The sequence below is a fragment of the Arachis ipaensis genome, chromosome B04 (genome assembly GCF_000816755.2).
Source record: "Arachis ipaensis cultivar K30076 chromosome B04, Araip1.1, whole genome shotgun sequence".
Lineage (NCBI taxonomy): Eukaryota > Viridiplantae > Streptophyta > Magnoliopsida > Fabales > Fabaceae > Arachis > Arachis ipaensis.
In genome coordinates, this window is record NC_029788.2 from 52,232,520 (window position 1) to 52,256,026 (window position 23,507).

Below are 23,507 nucleotides of genomic sequence, written 5' to 3' on the forward strand. Positions count from 1 at the left end.
CGAAATTGTGATCTCAGGCAACGGCACCAAAAACTCAGTACGCACATCTTAATAAATCGTTTTTCATTCACAACTTCGATACAACTAACCAGCAAGTGCACTGGGTCGTCCAAGTAATAAATCGTTACGTGAGTAAGGGTCGATCCCACGGAGATTGTTGGTATGAAGCAAGCTATGGTCATCTTGTAAATCTCAGTCAGGCGGATATCAAATGGTTATGGAGTTTTCAAATAATAATAATAAATAAACAGAAAATAAAGATAGAAATACTTATGTAAATCATTGGTGAGAATTTCAGATAACCGTATAGAGATGCTTTCGTTCCTCTGAACCTCTGCTTTCCTACTATCTTCATCCAATCATTCCTACTCCTTTCTAAGGCAAGCTTTCTGTAAGGCATCACCGTTGTCAATGGCTACATCCCATCCTCTCTGTGAAAAAGGACCAAATGCTCTGTCACGGCACGACTAATCATCTGGAGGTTCTCAATCATACTGGAATAGGATTCACCCTCCTTTTGCGTCTGTCACTACGCCCAGCACTCGCGAGTTTGAAGTTCGTCACAACCATCCCTTCCCAGATCTTACTCGGAATACCACAGACAAGGTTTAGACTTTTCGGATCACAGAAATGGCCATCCATGGGTTCTAACTTATACCATGAAGATTCTAATATCTCAGACTCGGTCCTCTATATTAGATATCTAAGAGATACTCATTCTAGCTTGTTTGCATGTAGAACGGAAGTGTTTGTCAGGCACGCGTTCATAAGTGAGAATGATGATGAGCGTCACATAATCATCACATTCATCATGTTCTTGGGTGCGAATGGATATCTTAGAAGCGGAATAAGTTGAATTGAATAGAAAAACAGTAGTACTTTGCATTAAATCATGAGGAACAACAGAGCTCCACACCTTAATCTATGGAGTGCAGAAACTCTACCGTTAAAAATACATAAGTGATGAAGGTTCAGGCATTGCCGAATGGCCAGCCCCCCAACGTGATCAATATGATCCAAAATTGAACTAAAAAATCATAAGATCTAAATACAATAGTAAAAAGTCCTATTTATACTAAACTAGTTACTAGGGTTTACAGAATTGAGTAAATGATGTAGAAATCCACTTCCGGGGCCCACTTGGTGTGTGCTTAGGCTGAGCTTGAAGTTTACACGTGGAGAGGTCATTCTTGGAGTTGAACGCCAGTTTGTAACGTGTTTCTGGCATTGAACTCCGCTTTGCAACTTGTTTCTAGCGCTGGACGCCAGACTGCAGCATGGAACTGGCGTTGAACGCCGGTTTACGTCGTCAATCCTAATTCAAAGTATGGATTATTATATATTTCTGGAAAGCCCTAGATGTCTACTTTCTAACGCAATTGGAAGCGCGCCATTTGAAGTTTTGTAGCTCCAGAAAATCCACTTTGAGTGCAGGGAGGTCAGAATCCAACAGCATCTGCAGTCCTTTTTCAACCTCTAAATCTGATTTTTGCTCAGATCCCTCAATTTCAGCCAGAAAATACCTGAAATCACAGAAAAACACACAAACTCATAGTAAAGTCCAGAAATGTGATTTTTAATTAAAAAGTAATAAAAATATACTAAAAACTAACTAAATCATACTGAAAACATACTAAAAATAATGCCAAAAAGCGTATAAATTATCCGCTCATCACAACACCAAACTTAAATTGTTGCTTGTCCCCAAGCATCTGAAAATTAAATAGGATAAAAAGAAGAGAATATACTATAAATTCCAAAATATCAATGAAAGCTCTAATCAGATGAGCGGGACTTGTAGCTTTTTGCCTCTTGAATAGTTTTGGCATCTCACTTTATCTATTGAAGTTCAGAATGATTGGCATCTATAGGAACTCAGAGTTTAGATAGTGTTATTGATTCTCCTAGTTCAGTACGTTGATTCTTGAACTCAGCTACTTTATGAGTCTTGGTCGTGGCCCTAAGCACTTTGTTTTCCAGTATTACCACCAGATACATAAATGCCACAGACACATAATTGGGTGAACCTTTTCAGATTGTGACTCAGCTTTGCTAAAGTCCCCAATTAGAGGTGTCCAGGGTTCTTAAGCACACTCTTCTTTTGCTTTGGACCTTGACTTTAACCGCTCAGTCTCAAGTCTTCACTTGACACCTTCACGCCACAAGCACATGGTTAGGGACAGCTTGGTTTAGCCGCTTAGGCCAGGATTTTATTCCTTTAGGCCCTCCTATCCACTGATGCTCAAAGCCTTGGGATCCTTTTTATTTACCCTTGCCTTTTGGTTTTAAGGTTTATTGGCTTTTTGCTCTTGCTTTTTGGTTTTAAGAGCTTTTGGCTTTTTCTGCTTGCTTTCTCTTTTTCTTTCTATTATTTTTTTCGCATTTTTTTTTGCAAGCTTTTGTATTCACTGCTTTTTCTTGCTTCAAGAATCATTCTTATGATTTTTCAATTGTCTTTGTTGCTCCTCCCTCATTGCTCTTTGATCTTCTCTAATTTCATGAAGGATGATGGAGTGCTCTTGATGTTCCACCCTTAGTTGCTCCCAATAATTGTATGGAGGAAAATGTATCCCCTGAGATATCTCAGGGATCTCTTGATTTGCAATTAAATGTTCTACCACTGAGCTATAGACCCTTGAGATGAATCTCTCTATCTCCTATGACTCGGAGGTGGAAGCTTTTGTCTTCCATTTCTTCTTTCTAGAGGTTTCTCTGGCCTTAGGTGCCATCAATGGTTATGGAAAAACAAAAAAAAACAATGCTTTTTCCACACCAAACTTAGAATGTTTGCTCATCCTCGAGCAAAAGAAGAAAGGAAGGATGAGAAGAAGAAGAGATGGAGGAGATGAAGGTGTGGGAAGGGTTCGGCCACTGGGGGTTTAAGGTGGTTATGATGTGTGAAAAGGAGGGAGTGATGGTTTGAATTTTGAGTGGGTGGGTGTAGGTGGGTGTATGATGGTTTTGGAGGGGAATTGGAGGTGATTGGTGAAGGGTTCTTGGGAAAGGGTGATATAGGATTATGAGGAGGTAAGGTGAGTGGAGGTATGTGGGGATCCTGTGGAGTCCACAGATGCTGAGATGATCCTGTGGGGTTCATAGATCCTGAGGTGTCAAGGATTTACATCCCTGCACCAATTAGGCATGTAAAACACCTTTGCATGCAATTCTGGCGTTTAAACGCTGAATTGATGCTTGTTCTGGGCGTTCAACGCCCAGATGCAGCATGTTTCTGGCGTTGAACGCCAGTTCTATGCTTGTTTCTGGCGTTTAGCGCCAGCTTTCCTCAGGGTGCATTCCTGGCGTCTAAACGCCAGGATGTTGCTTGTCTCTGGCGTTAAACGCCAGATCCATGCTCTGTTCTAGTGTTGAACGCCAGTAAGTCCTTCCTCCAGTGTGTGATTTTTCTTCTGCTGTTTTTGATTATGTTTTTAATTTTTATATTTATTTTGTGACTTCACATGATCATGAACCTAATAAAACATGAAAGAACAATAAGAATGAAAATAAAATTAGATAAATAAAAACTGGGTTGCCTCCCAACAAGCGCTTCTTTAATGTCAATAGCTTGACAGTGAGCTCTCATGGAGCCTCACAGATGTTCAGAGCATTGTTGAGACTTCCCAACACCAAACTTAGAGTTTGGATATGGGAGTTCAACACCAAACTTAGAGTTTGGTTGTGGCCTCCCAACATCAAACTTAGAGTTTGACTGTGGGGGCTCTGGTTGACTCTGCAGTGAGAGAAGCTTTTCATGCTTTCTCTCCATGGTTACAGAAAGAGATCCTTGAGTTTTAAACACAAGGCTGTCCTTATTTAGTTGAAGGATCAATTCTCCTCTGTCCACATCAATCACAGCTCTTGCTATGGCTAGGAAGGGTCTTCCAAGGATGATGGATTCATCCTCATCCTTTCCAGTATCTAGGATTATGAAATCAGCAGGGATGTAAAGGCCTTCATCCTTTACTAACATGTCCTCTACTTGACCATAAGCCTGTTTTCTGGAATTGTCTGCCATCTCTAATGAGATTCTGGCAGCTTGCACCTCAAAGATTCCCAGTTTCTCCATTACAGAGAGGGGCATGAGGTTTATCCCTAACCCAAGGTCACATAGAGCCTTCTCAAAGGTCATGGTGCCTATGGTACAAGGTATTAAGAACTTTCCAGGATCCTGTTTCTTCTGAGACAATGTCAGTTGATCTAGATCACTTAGTTTATTGGTGAGCAAGGGAGGTTCATCTTCCCAAGTCTCATTACCAAATAATTTGGCATTCAGCTTCATGATTGCACCAAGGAACTTGGCAACTTACTCTTCAGTAACTTCCTCATTCTCTTCAGAAGAAGAATACTCATCAGAGCTCATGAAGGGCATAAGGAGGTTCAATGGAATATCTATGGTCTCTAGATGTGTCTCAGATTCCTTTGGTTCCTCAGAGGGAAACTCCTTATTGATCATTGAACGTCCCAAGAGGTCTTCCTCCTTGGGATTCACGTCCTCCCCTTCCTCCTTGGATTCGGCCATGATGGTTATATCAATGGCCTTGCACTCTCCTTTTGGATTTTCTTCTGTATTGCTTGGGAGAGCACTAGGAGGGGTTTCAGTGATCTTCTTACTCAGCTGGCCCACTTGTGCCTCCGAATTTCTAATGGAGGACCTTGTTTCATTCATGAAACTTAAAGTGGCCTTAGATAGATTAGAGACTATGTTTGCTAAGTGTAACGACCCAATTTTCAATATGTCTAGATCATACCGGAAACTGAGCGCTACCAATTTGTCTTCCTAATTATTATCTATTATTTATCATATGAGCCTGATTCGTTGTTAAAAGCGTAGTTAATTTGCGAGGTTTTTTTTTTTTGAAAACGTTTGGATTAATAGGCGGAATCACTCATAATCAATTCACAAGTAATAACAGATAAAACAGTTATAAACAACCACACATAAATACATCACAAGTAGCGAGCAACATTTAGTGATCCAGCCTTTGTTAGAGTATAGACCTTTAGTTAGAACACCCTTAAATATAGCTAGATAATAACTATATACATATACATACATACAACTTCCCAGGTCCTAACCTGTTTAAGAAGTCCCTAAGCTGGCACCCAGGCTAGCCTAGACCCTATACTCACCTAGTCCCTCTAAACTACTAAAGCGATGGAAAGTACGTCTTAGGTCTTCAAAACTCAAGTCAAGTGGAACGTCATCAAAAGATAGAACATCATCTGCTACTCCTCTGCACGATCAGACTCTTCCACAGGACGTCTCTCTGGTGCCTCATGAAGTAGCCACACAATAGGAATCTCATACACAGGATTTAGGTTAAAGTACGCATACGAACGGGGTGCAGACGTTGGCTGGTCTCACAGTATATACATATAAACAGAGAACAATACTCACCCTAGACTCAGAAGACTATCTAGAGCAGAATCCTCTTCTTGCGAATGGTCATCAGCAAACTATGGTGAGGTACTCTTACTTCCATCTGAAGGGGGAAGGGAGAGAGAAGGGGTAAGAACTTGGGAGTTCTTAGTAGGGTCGGGGTTATTAGTTATGTTCATTTATTTGGGGTCGATTAGTAGACAAGTAACATAATATAGCGAAGCAGTAAATAGAAGATAAAGATAGAAAGAGAAAGTAGAGACAACAAAAAGTAGAACACAAACAAAAGAATACAAGAAAATAAAACACAGAAATAGCATACGAGCAGACAAACATAAAGAAGTAGATCACACACAGAAAGGAATGCAACAGAGAATGATGCGCAGACAAGAATGATGCATGTCTAGCCCTAGCGCAAGCCATGAGCTCATGTGTCGGTTGGCTGCCCGCAATCCCGACATTTACCCGGTCACGAGTAATCCCGATTTCCCGAATACGATTTTCCGTTCCTAAATAAATATATCTCTTTATTATATTACTCTTCTCTTTATATCTCTTTACTCTGTTCTGGTTTCTCTTTTCTCTATATCTCTTTACTCTATTTTAATTACTCTATTCTCTGTATCTCTTTTCTCTTCTCTGATTACTCTTTTCATCTGTATCTATATTACTTTTTTTCTCTTTATCTCTTTACCTTACTCTGGTTACTCTGTTTTCTGTGTTTCTCTACTCTGCTCTGATTTCTCTGCTTAATGTATGTATTTAAAGTTTATGTAAATTTCAGTATAATGATAATATTATACTATTATCTCTCTCCTCTCATGAATCGAGTCCGGTTTGTCAAACAGAGACTATTTACGAAAATCAAAATCAAAACTGCCAAGTTTGATTCCAGCCTTGATAAGTCATATGATCATGTAGAGAAAGAAGAGAGGATCATTTTGGTCGGATTGGAATTTTGATTGGAGTTTTAGTTTAGTGGAATCAAGCTTTGAAGATTTGGAACTATGAACTTTTCTCTCTTTTTCTCTCTTGGAAATTTCGGCCACAAAGTGAAAATGAACCCGCCTTGGGGGTTTTGGGGGTGTAGGGTGAGTTGGGATTGGTTGGATTGGAGGTGGATTAAAATAATATTAAAATATCTCAGGTGTATAACTACTAAAACTAGATGTATCGGAACACTTGTGAAAACATCTCTAAAAATTCTTTTCTGACCTACTAGCATAAATGACACTAGTAACATATTTATTATGAGAATAGAACATGTATGATGAGGCCTTAGCATTGCTAAAGTCATCAGAGAATGCTGGTGCTAAGCTGCACTAATAATATTATTCAAGAAGCTTCTAATACTAATATAATGATAATATTATCCTATTATCTCTCTTCTCTCATGAATCGAGTCCGGTTCATCAAACTGAGACTATTTACGAAAAACTGAATCAAAACTCCTAACCGGTTCATCACTGCATTAACAAGCTTGCCTCAAAAAGGTTCTAGATTAAAGATGACATAATGACAATAAGTATTGAGATACTTGATGATATATCAAAGGTTTTCCCCTTACTGATCTTCCAGAGAAATCCGTACTTTTAGAAAAGATCCCGCGTACTCGAAAACTGGGATTGTTACATTCTACCCTCCTAAATGAAAATTTTGCCCTCAAAATTTCAGTTACCTGAGAATATATGCAAGTAATCAGCTTTCATCTTATCTTCCAGTTCACAAGTGTGCTCTTCTTCTCCTCTTTGTCCCCAAGCTACTTTGACTAAGCAAACAGTTTTGCCTCTTAGCTACTTATCATTTCTTTCTACGATCTGAACTGGTGATGCTTGATATGTCAAATCATTTCATAACTGTACTGTCTCTGGTTGTAAAATGTGACTCTCGTCGGGAATATATTTCTTAAGATGCAAGACATGAAAAACATCATGAAGGTTTGGCAGATATGGAGGAAGGGCTACTTGATAAGCTACTAAACCGACTCTTTTAAGTATTTGGAAAGGTCCTATGTATCGAGGGTTAAGCTTTTTAGTCTTAAGGGCTCTACCTATTCCAGTAGTCGGGGTTACTTTAAGAAAGACATGGTCTCCCTCACTAAACTATAAGTGTCTACGTCTATTATTGGCATAGCTCTTTTGATGGCTTTGTGCTGGCTGGATCTTCTGACGAATCCCCTTTATCTTCTCAGTAGTTTCTTGCACTAAGTCTGGACCTAAGACACTAGCTTCTCTGTCGTCATTCCAACACAATGGTGTCTGACATCTTCTTCCATAGAGAGCTTCATATGGTGCCATCCCGATACTTTGTTGGTAACTGTTGTTGTAGATGAATTCGATCAATGGTAAATATTTAACCCAACTGCCTTGGTTACCAATCACACAAGATCTTAGCATGTCTTCTAATGTCTGGATTGTCTGCTCGGATTGTCCGCCTGTTTGAGGATGGTATGCTGTACTCATGTGCAATTCTGTTCCCAACGCTTTCTGGAAAGCTCCCCAGAATCTGGAAGTAAACCTTGGATCTCAATCTGAAACAATTGACGAAGGTATCCCGTGCAATCGTATGATTTCTTGAATATATATCCGTGCCAACCTTTCTAAAGTATAATCAACTTGAATCAGAAGGAAATGCACCGATTTTGTCAACCTGTCTACAATTACCCAGATGGCATCATGTCCTGTTGAGGTTCTTGGCAATCCCGTGACAAAAATCATAGTGATCTGCTCCCATTTCCATTGCGGAATTTCCAAGGGTTGCAGGGTTTCGGACGGTTTCTGATGTTCCACCTTCACCCTTTGGCAGGTTAAACATTTTGAGACATAATTAGCTACCTCTTTCTTTAAGCTCGGCCACCAGAACATTCGTTTCAAATCTTGATACATCTTTGTCAATCCAGGATGCATAGAAAATCTACTTTGATGGGCTTCTGTAAGAATCCCTTGCCGCAAATCTCCAAAGCTAGGCACACAAATTCTGTTCTTGTATCTCCAGAGACTGCTACGATCTTGTCTTACAGCTTCTGGTTCTTCTACTCCCACACGTCTCAGCATCGTCATCATTTCTGAGTCTTCAACACAGCCTTTGGTATATCTGGCTTGCTTACTCAAATTTGGTGATAACTCGATCGCAAGTCAATCTTCGAGAACACAGTTGCACTTTTTAACTGATCCATAAAATCATTAATCCGTGGAAGTGGATACTTGTTCTTGATAGTGACTTTATTTAGCTGTCGGTAATCTACGCAAAGTCTCATTCCACCATCTTTCTTCTTTTCTAGCAATACCGGAGCTCCCCAAGGTGATGCACTGGGACGAGTAAATTTCTTTCCAAGTAGCTCATCCAACTACTTCTTCAACTCTACAAGTTCCAGTGGTAACATCTGGTACGGTGCTATGAAAATTGGTCCGGTTCCAGGTACGAAATCAATACTGAACTCTATCTCTCGCTGAGGAGGAAACTCAGGTATGCTGTCGGGGAAAACATCAGGAAATTCCTTCACCACTCGGATTCGTTCTAAGCTTAGTTCACTGTCATTTGAGCTAGCCGCTAATAGAATGTACCCCTCACAATCACTACCGTCTAATGTAACTCTTACAGAATTCAGATATAAAGTATGAGACAGAAATGGTTTAATATCTAAACTATTAGACGGAATAACAGCAGTTCTTTCATAGCAATCAAGGAAAACATGATACTTGGACAACCAATCTAATCCTAGAATAACTTCCAAACCACATAGAGGCAAATAGATTAGATCATGTATAAAAGTTCTGTTCCTAATAGTGAATGGTACTTGCAGGAACACTAAACTAGTCAAAGAATTTTGAGATGCAGGTGTCTGAACAATTAGATCAAAGTTCAACTCAGAGAAATCTAGTCCCAACTCACGAGCAACAGTTAAAGAAATAAAGGAATGCGATGCACCCGAATCATACAGTACAGTTAGAAATCGATTCTTGACGTAACACTGACCTTGGATCAAGGCGTCTAATTGCATAGCATCATCAACAGTCATAGCAAACACTCGACCTTGTTGCTGGGTTCGCACTAGATTCCGAACAGACTTTCTTAGGTAGATCCTAGCTGTGTATCCAGATTCCTCACAAGTAAAACAAGCATTCATTCCTTACAGCATCCAAATCTAACATAGCCATAGCCATGGAGATCATAACAGCTATGAGGATAGCTGTACCTCGCATCGATTTGTCGTTCGGAGCTCGATTAAACTATGCCTATTCGCAGTCATTAAGGTCTTATCCACACCAAACAATCAATATTAAGGTGATCAGTCTTAATATCTAAAGTTAAGCACAAACATTTCCAAAATTAGCGCTCATAGACATTCATGCCAAATGTATCTTAGAGATACCCTAACAGCATGAGACACACAAGCAGAGTATGCAATGAAGCATAGTCAGTCCACTCCCCAGGCTCTATTGGGAACGAACTTCTCTGATACCAAATTGTAACGACCTAACTTCCAGTATTCCATGGTCATACAAGAAGCTAAGTGCTACTAACTTACCCCTCCTAAATATTAACTATTATTTAATATATGAGTCCGTTCCTTGTTAGAGCGATGCCAGTTTTACGAGTAACTTTGTTTTAACTTATATCGTTGCGAGCGAGGGAGTAAAATAAATAAGCACACACTGATAGAAATAATAAGGAAGCATAAAGAAACATAGAAACACAGCTGATAATATACATCATGTATACTATAACAAAACATGTAGCGTTCACAAAAGATCAAGTCAGTTTATGTCCACGTCATCCTACGTAGTTAATATATATACGACACTCCCAGGGCCTGGCCCATACAAAACACCGCTAAACTGGCGCCCAGGCTAGCCTAACCACTATATAGCTCCCAGCTCTCGGGTGTACTAACACAAGTGAAAGACTAACTAATAGATAATGTCAGACTAGAGTGTCATCAAAAGAATGCCCCTTCTGCTATCAAACTATATCTACACGTGGCCGCTCGGAGAATCACCGTGAGGCTCGACGATCTCCTCATCCTGCTCTATCTCTATCTCAGGATCCTCCTCCTCCTCATCATCCGCAGCTACAACTATACCCTCAGATCCACCAGAAATACTACTGTCACTATGTACAAAACCATTCGCGAGCACAAGTCCGTTCGCATAAATAGGAGCTACCCCGTCGTCCGGTAGTACCGGCTCATCAGGCTGTGGAAAGTCGAGGATCAGCTCAGGGGGAAATCCCACTCTGGTGGTATCACAGGTACGTAGTCACTAGCTAACTCGGGGTCATCAGGAATGATAGGCTCAGGTTCCACCTCATTCAAAGGTTGAGCTAGTATAGGGTGTCCGGGATCATCAGGAAAAGGATGTCCAGGTGCGTCAGGATGTAACCAGGATAAAGGAAAGTTGTAAGGATCATTAGGGTCAAAATGCGTGCTAGACAGAGGATGTTGGAAGGGACGGTTTTGTAACGCGTCACGTCTCAAACGAGGCTTCGCACTCAAAATGTAGTAACCATAGTACACTAGATCCTCGTAAATGTATAGGTCTTCGACTTCATAGAATATCACGCCCGTTTCTATCTGATGGGGGAGGAGAGATAAGGGGGTAAGAATTGGGGAGTTCTTAGTAGGGTCGGAGTAATTAGTTAAGTTCATTAATTCTGTGTTGTTTAGTAGATAAATAGCAGAATATGGAGAAGTAGTAAACAGAAGAAACAGATAACTAAAGAAAACAGAGAAAACAGAAAGCAAAACACAAACAAAAGAATACAAGAAAACAAAACACAGACATAGTGAATAGAATACAAACAAAGAAAGCATACATTCAAACAACAACCATAACAGAGTAAATGCGTAACCAGGTATGATGCATGTCTAGCCCTAGTGCAGGTAATGAGCTCATTTGTCGGTTTCTACCCGCTCCTGACGTAACCCGAAACAGCTGAAACGGGTATGGTCTTCCAGTCAGCATAGGTACAGTTCTCATTAACCGACGTATGTGTCATATTCTCTATAAGTAGACTCTGCCTTACAGGTGGCGGCATTCCAGCTGTGTATGAAATCATATCCTCTGTAAGCAATCCTTGCGTTACAGGTGCGGCATTCTAGCCGTGTATGAATTAATATCCTCTGCAAGTGATCCCAGGTTATCAGTTGTAGGTATAGCTCTCAATAGCTGTGTTGCACTGGAAAACACTCTGTGGTCGTACCACTATCTATCTGACTGCCTTCACGCAGCAGATCATCACATAATCATTCTCATTACCATCATTCATTATCATTCCCATTATTCATCATCACTTTCACATTCTTATGCAGTACCTCTTTCTTTCTCTGTTCAATCATACTATACAAACTTTACATCTTTCACTTTTACAATATCTTGGCTCAATCCATTTCTCTTTATCATATTACTATTTTCTCTTTGTATCTCTTTACTCCGTTCTGGTTTCTCTTTTCTCTGTATCACTTTACTTTACTCTGGTTACTCTGTTCTCTGTATCTCTTTACTTTTCTCTGATTATTCTTTTTCTTTTTATCTCTTTACATTACTCTGGTTACTCTGTTCTCTGTGTTACTTTATTCTGCTCTGATTTTTCTGCTTAACGTATGTATTTAAAGTTTATGTAAATTTTGGTATGAATAGTTAGCCTGTCCCAAGTATAGGTTCATTAAGTCTATACTGAAACAGTTTAACTTTCCATACAATACCTAACCTTAGTCGCAATTCAAGGACTAACTATGTTGCCCTAGTTCGTTCGCTAGTCTCTGTCTGTTTTTCTATCATTAATATTTTACAGACTTTTTATTCGATTTTTATCTTTTCTTCAACTTTTTATCTTTCTTTTATCTTTGCCTTACTATCATGTTCTTACCACTCCCTAAGTGTTTTATGAAAGTAATTATGAGATTCTGCGCTGAAAGTTATCTTTCTAAAACTTTTACAGAAAACTGCCTTTTTCTCATTTTTTATTATTTTATTAAAATATTATTTTTAATTAAATATTATTATTTAATATTTTATTATTATTTATTATTTTATTAATATATTCTCAAAAATTACCCCACTTTAACTTTTAACCTTTAAAATTCACTTTTTACCACCCGTAACTTTTAATATTTCTACTTTAACCACCCTAACTTTCAGAAATTACCAAATAACCCCTTAAACACCAAAAATTTTACTTTCTTGCCCTTTTAAAGATCTAAAGCCTGTTCTTCATTGTTCTTCATCACACTCAAAGTGTTCTTCATGTTCTTCATAAATTCTTCAGATTCTTTCTCTGTTTTTACTCGTTTATCAGTCTTTTCAACAACCGATTTTTACCATAACTCATAATAAATTTGCAGCCACTAAAATCCTATCTTTTTTACATGATTTTAACACAAATTGAACCCCAATTTAAGGATTAGGGTTCGTTTTTCCAGCTGCACTCAAGAACATGTTTCATAGCTTGAATATCATCAAATTTCATCAAATTTTCACCAAAATTTCAACAAGAATCACTCATATAAACAATCAATTTCAAGCATAGCCAAACCATATCATAATCACACAACCCAAACACAAGAAACTCTTAGTATCCAGATGAGGAATCTCTGCCCAATGCTCCTCTAAAACATTCACAAAAGCTAGTTCCACCTCATCTAAACTCTCCCAAGGGTATTTTAGGGTTACAGGCTTCTTTTGCCACCATAAAAGAAAAGCTCAGCTCATCGTTCTCATCCAAAAAGAAAGGGCGAATGCCCTCAATAGCTCAGATTTTAAAATAGTAATTTTTAAAATCACGAAAAGATTCATCAAACATGGAGAACACCTTTTTTCTTTGGGTAGCGCAAAAAGAGATCCAAGAAGCCTTCTTCTTAGCCACTCCAGATTTGGCCAAGACAAACAGATAAAGGAAAAGGGATTGGGAAGGACAAACATCTAGTTCTTGACACAACAATTGAAAAATCTTTATAAAGCCCCAGGAGTTCAGACGAAGTTGCGAAGGGGGCACATTACATTTCCACAAGAGCTCGGTCTCGAAGGCAGTACAAGGAATGGTAATATTCAGCTGGGAAAAGAAGTAATCGTAGGCGTAAAAGAAAGGTTGCTCTGTCTGCACTTAAAGAGGAAAACTAACTCTCTCCTCTGGGTCGGGTGACACTAATTCATAATTCTTCTCATCCTCCCTACGCTCACAGATCCTATGAAATCGCCTAAGTTTATCACAGTACTCAGGATCGGCTACGGTAACACACATCAGGACTATGGAGTTTAGCCAATCAGCCATACCAGCAGGGACTTTGGTGGACATCTCAACAATATTCTTACGTGAAGACATACAGCAAACTACACCTACAACAAAGAAAAATTATAAGGGGTCACTACCAAAATAACTCGGACAGAATCAGAAAGGGAGGAAACAACCAACAAACAACAACTATAGCAGCAAATGGACACACCAGGATTCACACAAAGCAAAAGAGATCAAGCGCCAGAAGTCCAGGGGCATCCTTTGGAGGCAACAGTACAGAGCATAGAAAATATCACAAAAACATACAACCCTAGACATCCCAAACAAGAGTAAAACTCCTACGTTTCCCCAAAACAAAGACAGCAGAGATAAAGCAAGATTACAACTTTGATCAAAACAAGGGCATACAATCTTCTAGAAAAGCTTCAACCTTTTTAAGAGAAAATGCAATAAAAATTGAAACTTTGAAAAGACAAGCATGCAAAGCACATATAAAGATGACTATTGAGACATAAAAGAAAAGAAGAGTACCAACCTGCGATTAAGAGGGAGTAAGCCATGAATACGCGAACAAAAACACGAGCAATCCACACCAACGAGCGCCACAGAAAGGAAAGCAGGAAGCTTGGGGGCAATAAATCATAGGAGCAAAAGCCAAAGAAAAGAAATTCTTTTGTGTTCAAGAAAAAACGAAACAAAAGGAAGAAGGAAACTGAAACTAAGAGCAAAGCCCTTCTTTGATTTCAAAATAAAAGTTGAAGAGGGAAAAGAAACGGCAAAGCAAAGGAAAGCCCAAGAAAATAACCCCCTCAAAGAAACAAACAAGGCAGCAAAGGAGCGAAAGCAAGAAAAACGCTTTGGATTCAAACACAGCATAAAACTCGCGAACGGAAGGACAGACTGAACCAAAATGCTTGAGCACGACTTCCCCAAAGAGATCCAAGCACAGAAAGCACGATCTCATGGAAAGGTCCAAACTCAAGTAGGGCACTGTTCATACCCTGGGTCGAGCTACATGATTCGAATTGGACGATGACAAGAACGACTAACCTCTTGTAAGGTTGGACATCACCGACCTCTTCCTAAAAGAGTTCAGCCAAATCACCAGAGGCCCAAAACAGGCCCAGGATAGAAGGACACAGCCCACCACAAAGGCGGCTGGCCAAAAAATAGGTGATCTCACCCACAAAAAGATAAGATAAGATAACAAACTTATCTCAAAGGAGGTCACTCGACACTACTATAAATACATTGGAGCACCCAGGTATAACTCATACTCTGATTCTACAAAAAACTTGCCTAAAGCATGTGCTAACTTAAGCATCAGAGTCTCTTGCAGGTACCACCACCCTCCGGTGACGAAGGGTCAGCAGCATCTCCAACTCTACCAGGTCGGACACAACAGCATTGACCAGCACAGAAGATCTCGTCTGAGATCGACCTTCAGTTTCAGGTAACCCTCGGAACACCTACCAAGCATTTTATCAAACACTTGGTAGGCATAGAAAGAAAGCATGGTAAAATAATAAGAAATACAAATTCTACAACTACCAAAAGCAAGGAAAGCAAGAATAACAACCCAATTAAACAATAAAGGAGCATGAAACATAAATTTGCATTAAATGTAAATTAAAGTGACAAGAGTGTGCATAAACATAAAAGACAACGTAATGAGTTGGAAATGTAGAACAAGGAAAGGTAGAAGAAAATAAGAATTAAAAAGGAAAATTACAAAGAAAACAAACTAAGAAACCTAATTTATAGAGATAAGGGGGAGCTTCTCTCTCTAGAAAAATAGCCTTCTCCAAGCTTCAATTCAGCATGAAATAGCCTTAGAAATGAGTTGGACTGGGTCCTGGAGGCCCAGAATTCGCCCCCAATGATTTATATTAATGTGGTCACGTGTGGCTTCCCATGCGTACGCGTGGGTCATGCGTACGCATCGCAGACCAAATCCAATCCCACCCGTACGTGTGGGTCACACATACGCGTCGGTTGCAAATCTCCCTTGTGCAAATGAACGCATGCTTGTGCATGCGCACACTTGCTGAAAAGCTCCAAACTTCATTTCTTCCTGAAATCTCCACCTTGCATGCTTTTCTCTTCACTTCTTCCATCCCATACTTGTCTTGGAAATCTGAAATCACTTAACAAATGTATCATGGCACCAAATGGGATTAAAGTGAATTAAAATTAGCTATTTTAAGGCCTAAAAAGCATGTTTTAACAATTAAGCACAAATCTAGGGAGAATTATAAAACTATGCTATTTAAAGAAATAAGTGTAAGAAAAGTTGATGAAATCCACCCAAATAGAGCAAATAAATATCATGAAATTTGGATTCATCACATCCTCACACTTAAACAATAACATGTCCTAATGCTATACCAAAAGAAGACAATAAGGGGAATGAACATTTATTCAAAGCAGGGAAGCTACCTATATGCAATCTTCCTATATGAATGCAACCACTTAGTCAAAATAAATCAATTTCCAAGAATACATATATAAACATAAGGGCTAAAGCAATTCAAATCCCTAATTCACTACAAAAAAACACGTCTATTGCCACGCTTTAAAGCATGGCGAAAAGCTAAAAAAAGCGTGGAGATAGCTTTTCGCCACGCGTTTTGAGCTACCACCACGCTTTTGAAAGGTTGCGTCTGAAAGGGTGGTGGTTGCTCTATCGCCACGCTTTTGGTGACCTATCGCCACGCTTTTTCTTTTGCCACGCTTTTTACAACTGGCCACCGGTTAAAGCATGGCCATATGCGGAAGATATGGCCACGCTTTAAAAGCGTGGCCATATGGGAGATATGGCCACGCTTTTGAAGCGTGGTGATAGGTAGAGATACGGCCACGCTTTTAAAGCGTGGCGATAGCTAGAGATACTGCCACGCTTTTAAAGCGTGTCGATAGGGAGAGATACGGCCACGCTTTTAAAGCATGGCCATAGCAAGATATACAGCCACACTTTTAAAGCGTGGCGAAAGCCTTGTTAAATTAAAAAAAATTCTTTTCCTTACTTGATCTTCATTACTACACAATATAAATTTTCAATCCTTTTTTATTACCAAACCTACAAATATAGTATGCAATTTTTAGTACAAGACAAATCAAATAATAGTTAGTGACATATATAATTTACTATAATTATTTTATACATTAAAAAACTAATACTCAAATACAAAATAAATCTCGAGTTCAAATTCCAAAACTAAAAACTGAAGAAAAATACAGAAACAATACAAGTTAGAACTGCTCATAATATATCAAATTACACTAATATAGATGATCATTAACCTAAATACTTGGTAAAAGATCAGAATAAACCTAAAACTGCTCCACTTTGTGCATTAAGCGTTCAAGTTATCCATTCCAATACTAGCCTGCAGCAAAATATCAAGAACAAATTGAACCAACAAAAATGATATATATAAAAATATTATAAGAAATAATCTAATTTATGCATGTCTTAACAATTCCAAATTAAACCAGGTTTACATTCTACTATAGAAATTCATCAGCATTATGCTAATAGGAATGAAAATAAACTTGGTCAGCTTAACGCAAACTTCTGGAGTATTACAATATACAATTAGTATAGTAATTAAGTAATTAAAATTTGTACCAGGAATTTATAATTCTCCTCAAGAACCAACAAGAAATCGGTACAAAAATTTTCATTTAAGGTCCAAATTCCCCTCCGCAACAAAGCACTTGCATGAATTTTCCCCTATCTAAAAGAAGCTTCATTGTAACCTGCAATAGAACTATTTTCTTCACTACTTTGTACTCCATATTTATAGATACATCCATAAGAAAAAATAAAAAAAGGTCCATAGAATTAAAATTTAGAAGGTGCAGAGAGCAGTATAAGAAGTTATTGCTAAGTACTATTATACTGAACCGGACTCCATTGATTGTAATTTCAGAGAAAAGAAGAGAAAGCATTAACAGAAACGTAAACAAACAAAGAAAGCAGAAGCATGACAGGAATATCAGAAGTGTTGTATCAACTGTACACTAAGGCAATAGTGCTATTAGCATACATGCTCATAGAACTTGTCCTTATTCAATACCTCAAATTAGACAACCGCAGTAGCACCACAATCACCACAACCCAGTATCTCAAATTTATCGAAGAGAAGAACACCACAATTCTCTACACCTAGAGCATGATGCAGCAACTGGATCCTGTTGAATACAGAGTTTCTTTTGCAAGCTTCTTCCAGGTCTCAGTATCTTGTATTTGTGTGGTGTAGTGAGGTCCATAACTGTTGAACCTACTCGACCTGATGGAAGCACAATGCTCCCAAAGATTAGATGATGCAAATTGAAATATTACGCTTCTCTAAAAGGAATACAATTGAAGATGAAAATGAAGTAAAACTACAACATGATTTAAAACCGGAAAAAAAGGATAGATCATCAGGACACTAGTTCTTCTTGGCTCCTAATGTAATTGTATGAACTCTTTCAACATCAATCCAAGCCTCTGCAGCCTGTAGAACCAGATCAAATCTTCTTCGTAAAAAATAAATGGCATAATAAAAAAGTACACAATAGGTGAGTGGCAACAAATAAAACAATGACTCCTTCATCAACCAGAAAAAACTAGAACACCACTTTAAAACACTTGTAGATATGTTAATCAATAGTTACACGTTAACACAAGAAATAATTTTAGACTGGAATCGATTCTAACTGCTTTTGCATTGACTGGTTAATGGAATTTTTTATTTATATTCTTCTAGAAAAAAAAATAGTGCAAATATTTACTCCTTAAGTATTTAGCTTTGTCCTATGATGTTTGAATGAGGAGTTTCTTGCAACCAAATAATTTATAATGCTGTATCTCTAACTCATAATGATTAAGTGTCATTATCTTTTTAATATAATCTTCAAACTTCAGAAATGAACATGAATATGATTGGTTGAGATATTGATGGTGCAATATGCACAGATTAAGTGTATTATGAACCTATGTGCTCCATAAGAGTTGCAACCCCATCGCAAAACTGTAGCAGTTCCATCTCTTTCTATTAGAAATTTATAACTAGCTAGCTTGATTTCTTTGTATCATAATGAATAATGAATATCAATTATCTTTTCTTTTTGTATGTGAAGTAATGAATATGATTCACGTCAAAGATAGTTATAAATAACTAAGATATTAATAGGAACACAAAATCGAGACTATGTTATAAATAACTCCTAAAACAAACAAAGACGCTTCTTCAACAAATACGCAGATACAAGATCCTCACAAAGTCAGAATAGTATATCTAATAGTACTATAGTAGAGAAATAGAGAAGACTTAGATTACCAGCTCAACTTGTTTGGAGGCCCTAAAATCTGCAAGTTTAATGCAACCTTTATTATCTACAAGAATATTGGCCCCCTAAAATCTATTACAATTGAACATTAGTAACCCAAAAAAGGAGATCTGACATGCTAATCAATGATACTACAAGAAAAATCACCTTATTATTATTATTATTATTATTATTATTATTATTATTATTATTATTATTATTATTATTATTATTATCAAACTTTGGTGTCAGGATTCAGAACGTTCAAGACACAACTCAAAAAAAGAATAGAATCATCAACAGAAGCAATTGTTTATTAAACAGCAGCAGTAAATAGCATGTTTCCCAGGTTCAAGCAAGCAGCAAAGAGAATTCATATGACTTAACCAGTTCCACAAACTGAAATCATTGCAGTTCATATAATATGGACCAAGCAACAAGCAGAGCAGCACTCAGCAACAACAAACCAAGAAAAATTAATGAAACAGTAACACTTTCAGAGCATCTATTTTGGACAATGAAAAAAATACAATAAACAGCAATCACAAGTCTGGAATTCAACACCAAAACATCACAATATACAAGTTCATCCAGGGCAACATTCAGAGGAAAGACAAATTTATTCCGAATAGCAGCAGTAAACAAAACAAAACCTACATCCACTAACCAGTCTAGATTTTCTAACCACCTAATTCAACTAAACTAAATTAGTTGAACTAAACAAGCTAAACAGAATGAGCTAAACCAGATTAAATGAGATGAAAGGGGAACTTGGGAAGCAGGGAATTGGAACAGGGGAAGGAAAGGGAAAGATTGATGATGATGAGTGAATGGCCGGAGCAACATGGTGGTGCCCTAGTGGTGGCGCTGGGGTAGCGACAGTGGCAGAGGGTAGGTGCACAGTAAAACAGGGTCTAGTAGTTTCTCTGGGCTCTCAGAGAAACACTGGACATCAGGCAACCATCATCGTAAAGATTAAAATGCAAATAAGAAGACATCAAACAAAAATATCCCTGAGTTCACGTCAGCAATAGTTAGTCTTCCAAACTGACGACATTTCTTGGTTTCAATATTTACAAATTGCCTAAAGACTCAAACCCATAAAAGAATTGCTGCATTTATAATCTAAAGAGAGGAAATTACAATATTGGACCTACCCAAAAGCTTCAACCTATTTGAATTCTTTTGGAATATATCTTCTAGCTTTCTCTGCCTTCATAAGATGGAGTTAATACAAGGCACTGATAAACAAAGAAACAGAACAGTTAATGAAAGAAACAATTCCCATTTCCCACAAATTAAAGTTGAACATACGTAAACAACACTTAGAGAAAGATTTATTGTTACAATTTTGCAGACTTAATGAATTACCTACCTCTAAATACCCATGTGATGTCTTATAAAGCCACCAAAGTTATTTCCAACATGTCAAGGCCAGCTTGGTTTGCAAAGATGAACACCGGCACCGACTACGATCCAGACAGAGAATCATATATATCTTATATTAAAGGCTTTCATGGAAATGATAAACTCTACTATGAACAAAACATCTGCCATACCTTCAAAGAACATCACAAAATTGCATGCTGATGATGCCACAAATATTTAAGCACTGAGTCACCAATGAGAGAATCAGATCTCAGCAACTCTGCCCCCAAATAATAACTGTTACTAGAAGAAAAAAGAACAGAAAGTGAAGGGCATCATTAGATACTTTTCAATAATGAATATTCAACAATAAGTATTGAACACAATACAACAGATGCAGACTTGCCTATAACTACAGCAGATCCAGTTGGCTAGTATAAGAGCGTCTCAAGAACCAGGAGAGAGTTTTGAGCCAACTGCCGGGTTTATACCAGATGGAGAAACTGCCATGGCAATCCTCTGTACAGAGAAAATCACACTACAGATGTACTGGCTTGCCATGACAGCAACATTATCCTGCAGACTACTGTAAAAAAGAAACTGGAAGGCAATAGTCAACACCGACCGAGCACTATGACATGATACCGCATCGCGTGCACCATTTGTTGTTGGGCCAACTTCAAAACCAGATGTCAAATCCAGGGTTTGACTTGCTGTCACTGAATCTTTTTTATCACCCTGGAAAACAATGATATCAACATGATTATAGTGTGTCATACATGCGCATCAGTTTCAGTAGCTCCTTTCTTACTTGCACAGTACTTTTTTCTCTATTCAAATGCAATATCAAGAGATTTAACACTAAAAAGGACCAAATATAAAATAGAACTCAACTGGTTTTGAATCCAACGGGATAATGCGGAAATCGGAAGGGAACAATGGAGCATCATCTGGGAACATTTCATCAATAGGAACAAATATGAGCCCAGAACAAGCCCCCACAGCATTCTTGTCAATTCCACTACATAACTGTCCAAAGAAAACAAAATGGTTATATAGGACCAGTCTACTTATTACATTTCTGCATGAACAAACTACAATACTATTTAAAATTATATTGAAAAAGGAAGAAAAAATAAGAAAAAAAGTGAACTTAGAGGAAGGCAATTGAAGAACAGAATGAAAGAATGGTAGCATCTCTTGTTTGTTTCTAGATTATATGGTTCAGTAAAAAATTATAACCAACTCACATCGTCCATATAAGAAGGAAAAACCTAAGGTATAAAATATAAGAATTTCATTTCCTAGTACTGTTTTACCATTTTGTCCTAAATCTTTGAATCTATCTATTCTGCCATTCCAGAAGCCATCTTATAGAAAAAGCAATAAAAATAAAGGAATCCATACCTGATATTCAAGTAATGGTTTAACACACTTTGGTTTGCAAGAGTCTTCGAGATATCTCTTTCGATTAACGGGTTCATCGTCAGCCCTAAGTGCAGGTCAATAAATAAGAAAACAACAAATTAACATAGGATCAGATCCATGGGAGGAATCAAGTACAAAGAGAACAGATCTGATTGAGGAGACTTACATTGCAGTTAGCGTTGGGAGCAGAGAGAGAGAGAGAGCGTGGTTAGTGCGATGCGATGCGATGGAAGCGTGGTTAGGGTTGCTTCTTCGGTTTTGGGGGGTGCTTGGGTTTCGGATCCAACTCCTTTCAAGTTTGAACCTGTCAACGTTCTTTGATCTACCTCCCTTTTTGGTACTCCTTACTACTTTTTTTTGTTGTTTCCAGAAAAGTTACAAGGAAGGCATGGTGGCAAGGAAGGCGAAACTACAAGGAAGGAGAATAGAGAAGACGACACTGACAATGCAGAGGAGATTGGCGAGGAGGGCGACCCTAGTAATGAGGAGGAGACGAGGCAGAACAGAGGCTAATGGCGCAGCGAGGACGGTATTGGTGACGGCGGAGATCTGAGTTCTTCCAGGGTTAAGAGATGGAAGTTGAGAGTGACAGCGTAAGATCGAGTTGAGAGTGAGAGAGTAGTCCCGAAACTTTCTTTGGGCTTATTAGGGTTTTATTTTTCAAAAACCTTTTGGCCACGCTTTAAAAGCGTGCCAAAAGAGTGCCAGGATATGGCCATGCTTCATAACCGCGTCCGTAATAAAATCCTATTACCACGCTTTTGAAACGTCCCTGTTTTTCTCTATGGCCATGCTTTTGAACCGTGGCAAAAAAATGTGGCCGTATCTCTAATCAATTCCCACCCTTCTAAAAGCGTGGTCGTTGACCCTTTTTCCCACGTTTTTTAAGCGTGGCGAGAAAAAACGTGGCCGAATCTCTATTCAATTTCCACCCTCACAAAAGCGTGGCCATTGACCACTTTTGGCCACGCTTTTTAAAGTGTGGCCATAGGCCTTTTTTCTTGTAGTGATTGACTTAAGTTATCGGAAAGAGTTAACAATCTTGCAAGATAAGCAATAATATAAGGTGAAAACATAGAATTTGAGTAATCGAACCCTTCACCGGATGTGTTTACACTCTAATTGCTCAAATGTTTGATGACAAGTCATCTTATACTAGTTTTTCAAGCATTTTTCACTTGTTTCAATAGGTTTTATACGCTTTCTTGCATTGTAAGTTAGCAATTTGGAGTGGAATTGCATGGTTTATTAAAATCAATCAACCACCCTTCAATTGACACAAAATCATAAAGTTTAAGCTAAAATTAATTGGTTTTAAATGAATTTTAAGCTTTGTGAATTTTGTGATACTTTGATTGGTTGTTTTGATTACTTGTAGGTGAAGAAAAGAAAAAAATAAGAAAAGCGTAGCCTAAGGAGCGTGAACTAAGGAAATAAAAGAAAGCGTGCTCAAGGGAAGAAAAGCGTGCCTCAAAAGAAGGAGCAAGAGCACAAAGCTCTTGCCAAGAGCTTAGAGCTCTTGTGGAGAGCTTTACTTCAACAAATCAAAGACCAAGCTCTTACCAAGAGCCTAGAGCTCTTGCCAAGGGCTTAACCAAGTGCACAAGGAAGGAGGAAGCAAGGCAAATCCAAGACAAAGCTCTTGCCAAGAGCTTTCTCCAAGAGCTTTTTCGGGCTTCTTCAAGGAAAAATCAAGAGAAAAAGAGCTCAACAATGCACTCACCAAGGCTTGAAATCAAGACCAAGGGGGAAGGGGGTAGCGCTACCTCACAAGGAAAAC

General features: G+C 38.4%; 1 protein-coding gene and 1 long non-coding RNA gene across 2 annotated transcripts; both read right to left on the bottom strand.

The window, feature by feature from the left end:
• Positions 17,250-20,135, bottom strand: LOC110270639. Its single transcript, XR_002360278.1, has 4 exons — positions 20,089-20,135; positions 18,943-19,017; positions 17,695-18,117; positions 17,250-17,374 (listed from the first exon to the last, which is right to left on the bottom strand). It is a non-coding gene; the product is annotated as an uncharacterized LOC110270639 (long non-coding RNA).
• Positions 20,713-22,354, bottom strand: LOC110270640 (homeobox-leucine zipper protein REVOLUTA-like). Its single transcript, XM_021120176.1, has 4 exons — positions 21,894-22,354; positions 21,707-21,791; positions 21,194-21,328; positions 20,713-21,037 (listed from the first exon to the last, which is right to left on the bottom strand). Coding segments are annotated over exons 1-4 (513 nt in total). The 5' UTR covers positions 21,896-22,354; the 3' UTR covers positions 20,713-20,746.